The sequence below is a fragment of the Lissotriton vulgaris genome, chromosome 4_1, assembly GCF_964263255.1.
Source record: "Lissotriton vulgaris chromosome 4_1, aLisVul1.2, whole genome shotgun sequence".
Taxonomy (NCBI): domain Eukaryota; kingdom Metazoa; phylum Chordata; class Amphibia; order Caudata; family Salamandridae; genus Lissotriton; species Lissotriton vulgaris.
This window is the reverse complement of record NC_141691.1, coordinates 2,056,218,552-2,056,234,736: the sequence shown is the minus strand read 5'-3', so window position 1 is coordinate 2,056,234,736 and position 16,185 is coordinate 2,056,218,552. Positions and strand designations below refer to the sequence as shown.

At 46.0% G+C, this 16,185-nt stretch overlaps 1 protein-coding gene across 1 annotated transcript in view; it reads right to left on the bottom strand.

The window, feature by feature from the left end:
• Positions 1-4,415: 4,415 nt before the first annotated feature.
• Positions 4,416-16,185, bottom strand: part of LOC147724958 (E3 ubiquitin-protein ligase TRIM39-like) — a 113,332-nt gene continuing 101,562 nt past the window's right edge. The window contains exons 4-6 of the mRNA XM_086967094.1: positions 16,045-16,067; positions 9,610-9,659; positions 4,416-5,378 (exon numbers count right to left, since the gene is read on the bottom strand). Coding sequence (XP_086823220.1) covers positions 4,867-5,378; positions 9,610-9,659; positions 16,045-16,067 — 585 coding nt within the window. The 3' untranslated portion in view covers positions 4,416-4,866. The remainder of the gene's footprint in view (positions 5,379-9,609; positions 9,660-16,044; positions 16,068-16,185) is intronic.

The window sequence follows — 16,185 nt, the reverse complement described above, 5'->3', positions numbered from 1 at the left end:
ATCTTGATATAATTTGCTAAAATTGGATTCCCATACCGAGGCAGCAATGTTTGGCTCTGCGGCTGATTTTGGTTCTCCTATACCAGTGTTGACCAAAGACCAAAATTTTCTAGAGTCCCTCGTTTCTAGTGCTAGGGAGAGGTCCTGCCATCTGTTCCAGTCCCATTCTGACTTTGCTTGTGCCATGGCTTCCCTATATTTACGTCTGAGCTCAGCTACCTTATCCTTATTAGTGCCGGACTTTATTGTAAAAATCAGCTCGGTCTTGATCTTTTTACAAGTAGAGTTATACCAAGCTGAGGTTTGAGTTTTCTTCATCCTGGGCACCACCACCGGGTAAAAAACCTCTCCTAAAGTTCCCACTAAATCTGTGTGGATTTGGGCTATTTTCTCATTAAAATCTGTGGCTCTAGGTTGGGTAATTAGTCCATCTATTTCATCTAGCTTGGGGAGTGCCAATTCGTAAATTTTAGTTATGCTCTCTTTTGAACTTACTAATTTCCCCCATCTTACTCTGCGTCTATTGTTGGTTAAAACCAAATTCCCTATGTCTTCACTGGGGTCTATAGATGACGACCCTACTGCAGGAGCAGGGTGAGCCATATCTAAACAGAGGGCATTATGGTTGCTATCTGTTCTTACTATTACCCTAAAATCCTGGACCTTGGACCACAAGCCTGTATCTACAAAAATGTAGTCCAGGCAGCAATTCGTGGTCCTTCCTATTGAAGGTACACGTTGAGGGGGTATCAGATGGAGTGCGCCCATTACAAGCCCTCAGGGCAAAGTTCAGAGTCAGGGACATAATCTGCATCGCTAGAGGAGACCATGATTTTGGATGAGGGTATTGGCATGGAGGGATTCCCCAGTAATCATCTTCAGCAGTTAGGGCACCCTCCTTCAAACCTTCCAGGGGTTCGAAGTGGCAGTTAAAGTCTCCACCCATCAATATCTTGCAATCGGTGGGAAGTTGCCCCAAAAATGATGATAGATCATCCAAAGTGGGTGATTCCATGGACGCACTGACTGGGCGCGAGTACACATTGACAATTGCCAGATTGAAGGCGTTGAGCCATTCAAGAAGAACACATTGTATGTCCTCCGAGAAAGTTGGTACTATCTCCGCAATACAACCAATATGACTGGCCACCCAGACAGCTAGTCCACCGGAAGGCCTCCCTTTACCATTCCACTTAGCATTGATGTAAAAAGTTGCGTCGCCTGCTCAAAGAAAGGGTTCCCTAGCCCAAGTCTCCTGAAAGAGACAGATGTCGCTGCTGCCTACTAGGGAAACCCAATCATTTGAGTCTAGTTTGTTGGCGATACCTGCCACATTCCAGGAGAGGACCTTCATGGGTCCTACGGGAGTCTTAAATGCCGTCCCCCTGGTCCTCTCTGCAGAGTTGCCTAGTGATGGTAATGCAGACCTATCCGGTAATACTCCCAGATCAATTGGAGCTTCAGATGTTAGATTAGAACAGAATGGTCTCGGGGATAAATTAGCGGGATGGCCCCGGGGACTGGTGGTAGTTGTGCTCTCTGGAGGAGATGCGACAAGGTCTCGGTTGGTGATATCAATTACATCTCTTCCTTTTCTCAACAAGGCAGTTTCGGAAGCTACACCTTGAGTGTCCCCAACAGATGTGCCCTTCGGGAGTCAGTCAACCTGGTCGAGGCAACATAATTGCTGTAGACAAGGGTATCATAGCGAGGGGGCCTATACCTTGACCCATCAACAGCAAATCCCACCCTGGTCCAGCCGTCGTCCTTCCTCATGGTCGTGTCTCCAACATTAGGATAGAAGAATAACAGGGGGACCAGTTCTATGGATGTGTTCCCTAAACTCCCAAACCAATTGTAGATGTAAGTAGCAACCTGAGAGCTCCTAAAGCTTACGATTATGCAATCTCCCCCTTTTTTCTTAACAGTGTACCCAACCCATGGGACCCTTCTAACCATCAATACTTCTCCTCTTAGATTGGGTGGTAGGGGCCTGTGAACGTTTAATCAGCTAATAACTTTGTTATGTAGGGAGTCATAAGATTCCACCACGTTGCTGGAGAGCTCAGGTACCCCCATCAAAATTACAGTATAAGGCGCCGCCTCTGGAGGCAAGTTAACTGCTTTTCGCCGGTTAAGGCTATTGCCTATCCGGTTGGGGCCGTCAATCATTACGTTAGGCGATCTCTCCTGGCCCATTGTGGTAGCCGAAGTAGGTAACTTCGACCTCCTAACAGGCGGGACCGGAGGAAGTTGCCTAGGGAGAGGTACAGGGACAGGTTGGGATGGGGTGATTGTGGGAACGTTCTCCGTGGAAAGGGTAGTTGGCAGGATTGAAACCACAGTAGTAGAAGCACTAGGCGGGAGAGAAATCCCACCATTAGCCCCATTTGCTCCATTGGTACTTAATCGCAACCCTTGCTGATCCGCCCTAAACCCACTTAATTTTTCTATTGCTAGAAGTCTAGCCTCAATGCAGTCCAGTTTAATCGAGAGGGGATCCAAAAGATTTTTAATAATGTCAGTGATTGAGCAGATAATGTGCTCCGCGGTGTTTGAAAGTCCCCCTTCAAAGATGAATGGACCAGTACGCAGAGGTATGAGGTTGGGGGTGGGGAGTACAGGGCTCGCCGTTTCAGTAACACTCACGGCGGAAGATGTTCCTGGGGCATCAGTGCTGTCATCAGCGGTGTCTGCAATGGGATCTACTTTAGCCCTTTTGGCACCTTTGGACTTCCTCAATCTTTTCCTTTTCGGGACAGCGTCCTCTCGAAGACCCATGTGATCTATTGCAGTAGAAGCATTCCCCATGTCACTAGATAAAACTATCTGTGGAGTCGGAGAAGATGCCGCCCCATCGATGGTATGAACTGAGTCTCGATCCCTATGTGAGTTGGATGGTGTCCTCAACTACTGCAGAACTGACTCTATAGTTTGATTGATGCTATCCATAAGTGATAAGTGTGTAGCATCCAGCAGTTGTGACGATCTAACGTTCAAAGATGAGCCCGGGGAAACTAGGTGCGAGCTTTCCATCCCTTCTGCTATTTGTTTTTCTAGGACAGTGAGAACCTTGTTTACCACAGTATTAGCCTTAGCAAGAAAACTGTCCAAAGTACCTGTGACCATGGTGGCCGCCTTGCTTCTTGTTTCCCTAGTTGTCATGTCGATCGCGCCGTACTTCAGGGTAACCAGGCAAGGATTTGGGATTGAGATGTTCTGCTGAGCAAAAACTTAGGGGGGTTGCCCGGTCTGGTCCTCTAACGGCCTCAAACGGCGCGCCCTTTGACGGGCTACGCCCTGGTCTTCGTCCTGCGCGCGTCCCGCATGCGCGGAGATAGGAGGAATTAAATAGGAAGAGGTGGGGTGAGGAAGAGGCTCCAGCTGCGGCGATTGCCTGGCCGCCCGGAATGCTGGGCCTCTCAGTCCCGGCCCCGTCCTCGCTGACCAAGAGTACCTGCGATGACCTTAGGGTTCCTCGGCCTCGGGAAAGCGCTGGTCAAGAGGCTCCTTCAGGGGACAGGCAGGGCTCCAAGGATGGCAGGATAGAACAGAGTCCACAGTTTTCCACGGCTTAATTAGGAATGATTTAACATGTGCTTGGATTCGGAAGTGCTTGAAGGTAGCAGTATATATGTTTGGAATCAGGAGTGCTTGTGAAAGGAGTCTGTTGTACCTGAGTCTGGTGTCAGTGTTATTTGTAATAGAGTTAGCAGTGCCTGTATTTGAGTCAGTGTTATCTGTAACTGAGCCAGAAGTGCCTGTGCTTGGGATTCAGCATTTGTTGAACTGAAGACGAGGTGTTCTGTGCTTGGTGATAGAACAAACCACACTTAACAAGAAATTAAGGTGGAAAGCAAGAAATAGACAGAAGGTGAAGGAGAACCAAAAGAGGTTTTGTAAGAACCCTCACTCACCACCTAGTGGTGACATGCTTCATCATTGGGTTCCCACTGGAAAGACCTAGCGTCTTTCCAGTGTGCTACAACGCCTGTTTTGCAGCGGAGCTGGTTGTTGTGAGTGTTGAGGGTGCAAACGTGAAGAAACCAAAAAGTGCTATGTGAGTGCAAATTAAAAAGTGCGTAGTTGTGACAGTAAACTATTTTATTCAAGGTCCAACTAGCACTTTTTAAGTGTGGTTTGTTCTATCACTCTCTAGTTGTTTTTGTAGTCATTTCTTGGGGGTACGAGAGTGATCTGCTATACCCTTACTCTCTCTTTGTTTAGTAGTGAGTTCTGTGCTTGGTGTCAGGATTATCTGTAACATAGTGGGCAGTGCCTGGAGTCAGGAGCGCCTGTGTCTGGAGTTACCATTATCTTAAATGAGACAGAGGTGTATGTTTCTAGACTGAGGAGTGCCTGTGACTAAAGTTAGCAGTGCTTGTGACTAGAGTCAGCAGCGCCTGTATTCTGGAGTCACCAATGCCTGTGTTTGGAACCAGTAGTGTCTGTGACAGGAGGTAGCAGAGCCTGAATTTAGGCAGAGCTGGGAGATGAAATGTCGTGACCCCTCTCTCATAGACCATATATAAGATAACACACCTCCCAAAACCCAGGAGTCGTAGACACGAGCCCTGCCCCATAAGGTACCATCAGGGGAGCTATTCCCCTACCTCACACACACATTCTACAGGGGGAGGGGGTATTGCAGCCCCTACACCCGCCTTGGCTCTCCTCCTTAGGGGTTTCAACTCTTACACAAGCCTCCGCCTTGCTCCTTTGAGGGAATGGGCTTCATCACCAGCCCCAGCTCTGATTCTGGGGGGGGGGCTGCAGCTTCTACACCAGCCTCGGACCCGTCTCTTGGGGGATTCAGCTCCTACACCAGCCTCCGCTCTGATCCTGGGGGAAGGGGAGCTGCAGTTCCTACACCAACCTCATCTCTGCTTCCCCCCAGAAATTGAAGATTGGGAAGAGCTTGTGAAGGAAGGGGGCCTTTGGGTAAGTGTAGAGAAGCTCCATGGAGTCTGCATTGTACAGGGACAAGTGCCCCCCCTCGTAGTCCAGATACACCCCCAGCTTCAGGGGCTTCTCACGAGGGGACAGAGGGGTCAGAGGGGAGTTGAGAGCCCAGTACTGATCATTCCACCCTCTCTCCACAGCCCAGACTCCCCCCTCGGGTGACCATGTGATCCGTCCCTTCCTCTCCACAGACTCTGCTGCGACTCCCACAGTCCACGAAGTCCTCTCCTCCAGCAGCTGCACCTCCCAGTAATGTCTGCCTGTGGTGAACCCCTCGCTCCCCAGCACACACCAGCAGCTGAATCTCTTGGGGGTGTCTGGCAGGGGCTGCTTTGTGTCTGTCCATGTCACACGTCTCCCCTCTTCAGACAGGTGGAGCTTCGGATGCGCTGTGTCTGGATCCAGAGTCAACATCACTGCAGATAGGAATACATAATTAGAGATATAATGAACACAAATAACTCAAATAATTGTTATTTGTAGTTTATTTTCAGGTAATTGACAGAAGGCAAAACTATCTGTACAGAACTTATCTGAAAGATCAAAGTGCACTGTACTGTACTAGACAGCATCTATCTGAAAGTCGCACACTGTACTGTGCACTACAGTAGACACCACCTATCTGAAATTAGGATACTGTCACTGTACTAAAGAACACACTGTAGATGGTACACACTGTACTATGGACCCAGAGTACTAGACAGAACATTGCACCAGAGTGTGGACTACACTAAGAAAGGTTACTATAGTACACAAGATGGTAGACTGCACTACAAAAGTCACTGTTCTACAAAACACAATGTAGACAGTGCACACTGTACTAGGCGTCCAGAGTACTAAACAGGACCCTGCACCAGATTGTGGACTGCACTAAGAAAGGTCACTACACTACAGAATACACAGCAGACAGTACACACTGTACTAGGCGCACACTGTACTAGACAGAACCCTGCACCAGTACTGAAAAAGGTCACTGTACTACAGAACACTTGAGACAGTACAAACTGTACTACACGTTCACTGTACTAGACAGAACCGTGCTCAGGACGGTTCTATCTAGTTCAGTAAAATGCTGGTTCAGGTTCAGGAAAATGCTTCAGGAAAGGTTCAGGAAAATGCTGAAAACATGGATTTACACACTGTCAGACACAGGCTGCAAAGCCTTGCTATGATCCCCCTACAAACATGGGAAGTCCAGTTGTGGTTATCTGCTGGTAATAAGGAGTCCAGCGCCAAGATGCTCCTTGGAGTGGTAGCGCGCTATAGAAATGTCTCATCACATCACATCACATCCAGGTGATACACTGTGCTGAAAAAGGTGACTGCATTACAGAACATTCTGCAGGATGTATACACTGTGCTAGGTGTCCACTGTACTAGGTAGGAAACTGTGCAGGAGCTCCCATTGTACTAGGCATTACACAGTGCTGGAGCTAGAACACTGGGCTATTGCGCACACTGTCCCGTCAACTGTAGGAGACAGGAAACTGCACCAAATGCTTGACTGCACGAAAAAAGGTATTTGTCCCTCTGAGCGCAGTGCAGACAGAATACTGCAATATAAGGCCACTGTATACACAGAACACTGCTAGACAGATCTCTGTGCTACAAAATATATAGTACAATTTACTACCAAGCACACTGCAGACAGTACATGGTTCTAAAGCACCAACTGTTCTAGATGGTAAACTGCTCTGGACAGCTCATTCTACTAACGCGCACACTGCAGACAGTCTACTGTACTGTAGTGTAGTTCCTATATTCCCAATAGGCTCTGCCTATTTGACATAAGACTTAAGTCAATAGGTCTCTATCAAATGTACCAGACTCAATTGTGTGTGTGCCAGCTAGCTCAGAGGTCACTAGAAATGTTCTCGAATTCACAAGAAGGGATTAGTTTCTGACAACTGCATAAACATGACAACTTTGTTACCCAAGAATAAGAATATATCTATCAGAGTCGCGGAAACAATAGATAAGTATTTCACTCAGTCAATTATGCATGCTTTGTTTCTACAGAGTTCTGTAGAGAAATTGTGAGACAGGCATTTTCAATAAAAGGTTCATTGAACAGTCTTCTTTCTCCTGCAAGAGAGTTGGACTGCTACAGTCGTTAGACCGAATGCAAAGTATAATGCGTACAGCGAGAATAGTATTATACAATAATACTGTAAGAACATTGTATGGTTTCTAAGCCATTTAAAAATACATACATAAATACACAGGCTAAAATACTCAACTGGTGCGTCTAAAACACGCCTACCCCAATGTACCTAGCCTAAGTTTAGTACGAGGGAAGAAGTAAGTATTGTTTATCATAGGTTTAGTGTTGCTAAGAATCTACCAAAGAATTCTCCAGGTTCTTATCAGCTCCATACCTTGGAATAAAGGAGGTCTGGTATCTCTTTCTCGAAACTCGATTTCCCAACACCCTGCAAGCGGAGTCAGAAACACTGGAGCTGGATTTCTCAGCAGAGGATGGCAGCTTCCTGATCAGTGCGTCAGCTTGAAAGTCAGCTTCCTTCGGCACTTGCTGTAGCGAGCTGCGTCGGGCAAGTAGGCTGTCGATCTGCTCTGAACCACTGTGCTTTGCTATAGCAAGTGAAGGCATATTTATACCTTGAAGGTGTTTAGGAATGCCTGGTTTGACGTAAATTCAGGCATATGAACATCATGAATGAACCCCTAAGGAATAGATGGTCATTGTAAAACTAACTGAGTTCTTGGAGAAATCAATATTCAAGCAAGGGGAAGTCCCTAAGGGCTTAAGTTGGTTTTCCAGGAAATCGTTGTGACGTTTGGTGAACGGATGGAAGTAGCCATGCCTGTGTTTGGGTTGCATGTGGTTATGCCAAAATAAGGGCTTGATTTCTTTTCCAATATCCATTCCCAGTCCTAAGCACCACCCTGGCAAAAGATGCTCTCTCCTCCATGGCCAGGGTAAGAGGGTAATGCATGTCAGATTCTGGGGAGGTGTTCAAACCACTGTTATCACCCAGTCCCTCTTACCAGTCCACATCTTGTTGGTGCGGGATTTCTAAGGGATCCTGTTCCCCCTTGCAATCATTTTCCCCCATCCCTAACCCTTCAGAATTGGGCAGGGTGAACAGCATGGAGCCGACTGCTCATTTGAAGCCAGTCCTGGCGTCGGTGGATGCCCGAATGGCTTAATGTCGTCGGGTATGAGAATCGGGGAAGCATTTCTGGTGGACGCCGGCGACGCAGAGGACTTCAGCGCTGGACGCAACGCCAGGGATGGTCGCTGCAGAGGTGTGACTGGCATTGGTCCGGATCCGGGAATGCGTTAACTCACAGGCTGTGGCACCAGGGTCATACCTGCCAGCATGGGATCCACAGGAACCCCTCCTTCCTCTGAGCCTGCGGGGCACGCATGCGCGCCAGCTGGGTCAGGCCACCCAAATAGAATGCTTTGACTTTCTGTGCTTTTTGTGGGGCCTCTTAGCTGACTGCAACAACTTCAATGAAGAGGTCTTCAATTCACTAAAAGCGATGCTCAAACTTTCCTCTCAACGAGACCTGGACCGGAATCGAGACCAACAGGGTGACCTCCGCGGTGCAGAATGCCGGGCCGCAAGAAGCTTTAGGGACAGCTCCCTCAAGCGTTCAGCACTATGGCCGGGCAGTCGGGTATGACTTGGAGTCATGGTCATGCTCCAGGCACCAGAGACAAACTAAATGGAGGTCTGTGACGACATGGCGCGGTGACTGACGTGGCACAGCTTGAACCCAGACATCTTCTAGCTCGACATGACTCCAATGCACCAACAAAGTAGACAAGAGGTCGAAAAAAGTCTGTCAAAAAATGACAGGGGTAGCTCTCTTCAACGGATCAGCGCTGGCTGGAGCTGAAAGAAAAGAACTGATGATAGCTTTACGGAGTGGCGATTATATTGACAAAGGCGCACACGATGAAGATGATGTCACGCAGAGTTGACCGATGCCACCTACCGGCACGCAGGGGTACTGCTAAAAAAAATCTTCCGGATCCAGCCTGACGATGGAGTTGAGAGGTAAGGAATCTGCAGCTAGATGTTTCTATCAGACAGTCATTTTCATTGACTCTGTTCTGGACTAAGGCGAGAGCTTCTGAAATTACATCAGTACTTATCAAAGATATGTGTGAGGGCGAGAATTGTCACACGTCGGCCCAGTTTTAAATAGTGGAAGTCTACTGAAAGTTACAGGGCCAGATTCACAAAAGGCCTCCGCACTCAGTGCATAGGACCCACAGTCGTGGTGGGAGCCCATACTAGTGGCAAGGGACCTGTACTTGTGGTGGGACCTCCGCAATGAGACAATGCAGTGAGGACGTCTCTCCACAAGTGCGGGCCCTCGCCATGAGTGCAGCCTCTGCCACCACGAGGGAGGACCTGGCTTGGCAGTTCGGGCTGGACTATTCCCATGGGGCACAGCGTCAAGACTGATTTGCTGGCTTCAAACTGGAATGGCATGGTGAGCAAAAAAACGATGATTTAGGCCCAGATCTCTTTACTGAGGTGAATGTATGACATTGTTCTGTATTCTGTCCATCATCTGTGGTTTTTGCACAAGTGCAGAGGCCCTTTGTGATTCGGCCCAGCAGTGTGGACTCTACAATAGAATTATATTCAGCTCAAGTCCACTTACCTTTATATTTCTTCAGCTTCTCTGGACCCTGAAACTTCACCCCCTCACATCTAGAGAGACACACAAATCATTTTAGTGTTACAGAACATGCAGAGGCTACAGGGTCTGAAAAGCAATACCACATACATCCGCTTATTCAAAATAAAATATTGTAATCACAAGAGCTCATTCAGGAAAGGACTTGGCATGTTATACTATACACACGCACACATGCACACACAAGGGCAACTACAAGGGTATAAAATGTGTCACAGACTATCCCTTCTGCTGTGAATGCCCCTCTGTTCAGAAACAAGCAGGGATTAATGCAAGAAAGAACAAGCTGTAGGTTCTCGGAGGAAACAGTGAAAAACTCAGCTTTCAACACATACAACCTTCCCCCTCTCTCTCGCTCTCTCTTCCTCCATCACCATTTCTGTCTATTTATTTGATCACCTGTGTCACTTTCTCTTCCTCTCTGACATCTCTTTGTGTTTCTCTCTCTCTCTCAGGCTCTCTGCTTATCTACCCTTATTTCCCTTTCATTCAGAAAGCTACAGGGATCCCGAAGGTAACTCAGAACATTCCTTATTAGTACGAACGGAAATACTCACACGCACTGTGATACACTGTCTCTACTTTGTTTTACTCTCTCTCATCCCCCACTCTCTCTCTGTGATTCCAACAGCACAAATACTGTGTATAATTGCTACACTCAAACTCTCTTTTCATATATATCTCAGCATCTGTATCTCTCTGTCTCTCTTTACAACTAAATAAAACTTGTCACTAGACACACACACACACACACACACACACACACACACATTCTCTCTCTCTCCCTCTTGCTAACGCTCCGGCTTGGTTTGTCTCTTTCTCTCACAGTTCTTGGGATATTAGTTATGAGCAGGAGTGATTTGATTACTAAATGGACTGAATAACTCATTATAGGCTGAAGGAGTTAACACAACAGCATTGCTTCCTGCGATTTATCTTCAAGGGAGATAACTTTGCCATTTTAGGATGAATTGTGCGCGTTTGGGATGAAAGACAGGCGTTTTTGCAATGCAGGTCTATGGGGTGTCTTCCAGAGATTGGGGGTTGCTCTGTCATTGAGTTTAATTGTGGATAAATATGATACATATAGCAGGGAATATAGATAGGTATCTCTGGATTCTACATAATCAGTGGAGATTTGATGCCTTCCCCCTGTTTGCATTTATTTGATCCATAATGCGGGGCCTCGTATACCTGAACAGAGTCCAGGTGAGGTGAGGTCCAGTTCCCTGTCATTCTGGGTGAGCAAAATTTATTTATTCATTTATATATAAGAGACGATGGGAGCTCATGTGCCTGTGAATCATGTAACATATGGTATTATTAGGAGAAATATATATTTTTTCCTCAGATCACATTTGATATCCATTGACAAGGGGGATGAGTACATAACTGTAGGTACAGGTTGTATCGTTCCTAACAGTTACTATATTTCTTTCACTTATTTGGTTAGTGTATTATTCATTTCACACATTTACAACAGTAGAAATAATTCAAGAGCAGTAGCCCTGATGAAATCCAAGGGATGTTTTGCCCGGTAGGCAGAAACATGTTGGCACCAAATTTCGACAGTCATTTGTTCCATCGTTTGCGCTGTTCCTGTTTTTTAATGAGGGGATGTGACTTGTTTTCATTAAATAGTTTGTTTAGACATATCACCCTATTTTAAATTCACCACTTCTGGTTTGTTGCACTGTGTTTTCACTACCTTTCTCTACCATCATAAACTGGCCACCAAGTGGTGGTTCATAGCCGACTGTGGACCTGATTCAGTACCAACAACTGACTGTGTGGCATGGGGTCTCGATGATCAAAGGACCTGCCAGGTCACAGTTTGGACGACCAAATGATAGGACTGATCACCTGGTCTGTTTGATGGTTATCCACTATGAGATGATCTGGATTTTGTTGACCAGTTTTTGACTGAGCTCTATGATTTGTAGTCTGTGTTCTCTGCACACGTGTTTCTCTTTTTTCTTGCTCCTTAGAATTTGCTTAATGGTGACTGTAGCACCTACTGACATAGTGGAATCATGCCAGTTGGGCCAGAATAATTGGCTTATAGGCCTCCTAGGTTATTTTTGTTGTTCATGTTGTTCATACTATACGCACGCACACATACGCACACAAGAGCAGCTACAAGGGTATAAAATGTGTCACAGACTATCCCTTCTGCTGTGATACCCCTCTGTTCAGAAACTAGCAGGGATTAATGCAAGAAAGAACAAGCTGTAGGTTCTTGGAGGAAAAAGTGAAAAACTCAGCTTTCAACACATACAACCTTTCCCCTCTCTCTCGCTCTCTCTCCCTCCATCGCCATTTCTGTCTATTTATTTGATCACCTGTGTCACTTTCTCTTCCTCTCTGACATATCTTTGTGTTTCTCTCTCTCTCTCAGGCTCTCTGCTTATCTCCCCTTATTTCCCTTTCATTCAGAAAGCTCCAGGGATCCCGAAGGTAACTCAGAACATTCCTTATTAGTACATACGGAAATACTCACACGCACTGTGATACACTGTCTCTACTTTGTTTTACTCTCTCTCATCCCCCACTCTCTCTCTGTGATTCTAACAGCACACATACTGTGTATAATTGCTACACTCAAACTCTTTTCATATATATCTCAGCATCTGTATCTCTCTGTCTCTCTTTACAACTAAATAAAAGTTGTCACTAGACACACACACACACACACATTCTCTCTCTCTCTCTCTTGCTAACGCTCCGGCTTTGATTGTCCCTTTCTCTCACAGTTCTTGGGATATTAAAGGCAGATGTGAATAATCACATGCACATTCTCCTTCAATGTATTCCTCACGATCTTCTACTAATCCTCTCCTGCATCTGTAGGTCACTCTCTCTCTCTCTCCTTTTCTCTCTCTCTCTCTCTCTCCCTCTCTCTCTCTCTCTATATATATATATATATATATATATATATATATATATATATTTCTGAATCTCTGTCTCTCTCAACAATGTGTCCCTTTCTCTTTTAGACGTCCTGCACATGAAAATCTCAGTAGTGCTGAATGACTATAAGAGTTTGAAAAATCCTCAACCCTGCACCTTGTCTGTAAAAACTGGAATTACTAAATGACCTGCACCTTCAAATCATTCAGCTCCTATAACTTGGGATCCTTAAAATCTAACACTGTGGAATCTCTGGATCCCTGCACCCTAGAATCTTTAAACACCCTGCACTTAAATCCCAGAGATCTTGTATCCTGAAATTGTACACCTTGGGATCTCTACAGTCATGATACTTGAAATCTCTGCAGTTATGTACTTTGGAATGTCTGTTTCCTTGTATCTTGGAATTTCTGGATCCCTGTATCTTGGAATTTCTGGATCCCGTATCGTGGAATCTCTGGAATTCTGTACATTGGATCCCTGCACCAACTTCCTAGGTCCACTGACAAGGGACTCTGGGACCTGTAGTTTTCCCTACCATGCGGGATGCTACACAGGTGTGCCGACAGTCACGTAACTGGGGCAGGTGCGGACTCGATACATCGAGTTCAAAAGAGAGGCGGACTATTCAGCTCAGTGACCTTTTCCTGTGGAGGTTTCGGGCGCTGAAGAAGGCACAACAACAGCCAGAAATGCATCCGCCATTACCTGCAATAAAAGCCTCCAATGTTTCCCCTGGGTCTCTGCTTTCTCTTTTTTCGGAAGAAGTTTATGCCGCACATTTTTACGCGTCAGCCTGTGACGCCTTCACAGAGTACCCCGCATCACCTTGGGTTTGGACAACACAGGCTTGTGCTGTTTTCAGCTCTTCGTCGGACCAGAGTGATTTGGACAGTCCTTCACCCGCCTCTGAGCGCAGGAAGAAAAATGGCAGCGATGAGGTTTACCTAACCTCGTTGTGGGCTGCAGGCATTGTCCTCGTCGCCCCTGCTCAATGGACACCTGCAACCGGAGGCTGAGGCGTACTTGGGGAGCAGAGGAGGCTCAGTTGTGGACAGTAAAGCTGCTAAAACAAAGCATCACATTTTGTTTTGTTTATTGGGATTCACTTTGCTCCGTTCCCGCACTCACGCACAAGGTGATTCACGTTTTTTCATCCCCCCAGCACCAATTTCCTAGGTCCACTGACAAGGGACTCTGGGACCTGTAGTTTTCCCTACCATGCGGGATGCTACACAGGTGTGCCGACAGTCACGTAACTGGGGGAGGTGCGGACTCGATACATCGAGTTCAAAAGAGAGGCGGACTATTCAGCTCAGTGACCTTTTCCTTTGGAGGCTTCGGGCGCTGGAGAAGGCACAACAACAGCCAGAAATGCATCCGCCATTACCTGCAATAAAATCCTCCAAAGTTTCCCCTGGGTCTCTGCTTTCTCTTTTTTCGGAAGGAGTTTATGCCGCATATATATATATATATATATATATTTCTGAATCTCTGTCTCTCTCAACAATGTGTCCCTTTCTCTTTTAGACGTCCTGCACATGAAAATCTCAGTAGTACTGAATGACTATAAGAGTTTGAAAAATCCTCAACCCTGCACCTTGTCTGTAAAAGTCGTCAAACTGGAATTACTAAATGACCTGCACCTTCAAATCATTCAGCTCCTATAACTTGGGATCCTTAAAATCTAACACTGTGGAATCTCTGGATCCCTGCACACTAGAATCTTTTAACACCCTGCACTTAAATCCCAGAGATCTTGTATCTTGAAATTGTACACCTTGAGATCTCTACAGTCATGATACTTGAAATCTCTGCAGTTATGTACTTTGGAATGTCTGTTTCCTTGTATCTTGGAATTTCTGGATCCCTGTATCTTGGAATTTCTGGATCCCGTATCGTGGAATCTCTGGAATTCTGTACATTGGATCCCTGTATCCCTGGATCTTGGAATAAATTAAGGCCTCGACATCTCTAAACAGCTATATATTGGAATAATTTAAATTCTAAATCTTAGGGTCTCTGGGATTCTGCACATTAATTCTCTGCATTCCTGTACCCATGAATCACTGGAACACCGCACAATTCACTCACTGAAGTTCTGCACCCTGGAATTCATCAAGCCCTTTACATTGGTGGCTTTGAGGTCCTGCACCTTGGGGTCTTTGAGATCCTGCACTTTTGAGTCCCTGAGCTCCAGCATCTTGGAGTCTCCTTTTGTTTAAATACCTCTAAATGGCTGCTTCTATCAACTCCCCAGGATTGATTCTCTGCTTTTCTTCTATTGCTTGTTGTTGTGATCTGCTACAAGGTGCCATTATGTTATGTATTGGAGGATTACCCCCTCAGTTAGGCCTCAAACTGTTTTCAGATTATTCTAACTCACATGCACCGGATATTCAGTCCAGGGCAGTTACAAAAGTGAAATGGTGCCATTAACAAGCAAATACTCCCCTGCCCAATTCCTGCCTGTATCTACATGCCTCGTTTCCACCTCTCTCTGTATTTCTCCCTCATTCTCAATTCCTTCCTTTTTAACCACCTATGTCTTGTCTTCTACCTCAAGTTCTCTTTTCACAATCTCTCACTTTCAGAATATTTTAGTCTATATCCCTCCCTTCCCTGCCTTTGTTGCCAGAAGTGAGTGGTCTGGAACATATTCAAAGGTTCGAGGATTGATTTGATGCTGACCTCCGAGGATGGTGTGGGCTGAATGGAAGTCATTGATGGCCAAAAAAGGTTTCTCCCCATGAGAGCAGATCTGAGGAACAGAGTTGGGGTTAGGAGGAATGGAGGAGCCCTTTGAGGACTGAAGAGATATTACTAAAGAAGGAGTAAAAATAAAAGTAAGCACACATTGAAAAAGTATTCCGACGAGTGCCATTCCTTCATGTGCATTTTTTAGACACTGAATGTTACTGACATCAGGTCTAAAGTTAAACTTCAGGTCTAATTTAGACTTCAGGTCCAAGTTTACCTTTGTGAATTAAACCCTTGGATGTTAACTCAGGGCCTGATTTACAAAGAGCCTCCGCACTCATGGCGGTGACCCCACAGTTATTGCAGGATCTCCACACTTATTGCGGAATCTCCAAAATGAGAAGCTGCAGTGCGGTGATCTCTCCACGATGGGGGGAGAACCTGCCATGACTGCATGGTCTCCGCAAAGAGTGCGGAGGCCCTTTGTGAATCAGGCTCTTAGACTTAAGGTCTAATGTCAGACTTCAAGTCTAAACTTAGACATCAGGTCTAAGTTTACCTTTGAGAATTGGGCCCTGGATGTTTTGAGAATTAGCTGAGGGACCTCAACACTGTCTAGAGCTTTTGAAAAACTTTAGAGTATTACGAGGTGATCTACATATAATGATTGTATGAGGTAGTACTGCTCTGACTGCAGAGTGTATTTGTGTGAGCTCAGCACTGACATTTCCACACCACAGACAGACCTGCTCCTTGCACACTGAGAGGAGGACAATCAACCAGCCTTACCTGTCCAGGGTGCTTCTAACATCCTGCAAAACAGAAGAACAGGCAGAAGGACATTAGTTTCCACACAGATTTTTAATTCTGGCAGCAGTTTACGAATAACGTAAGGTGTAAATTCCAGTTCAGTTGAACACATGCAAGAAT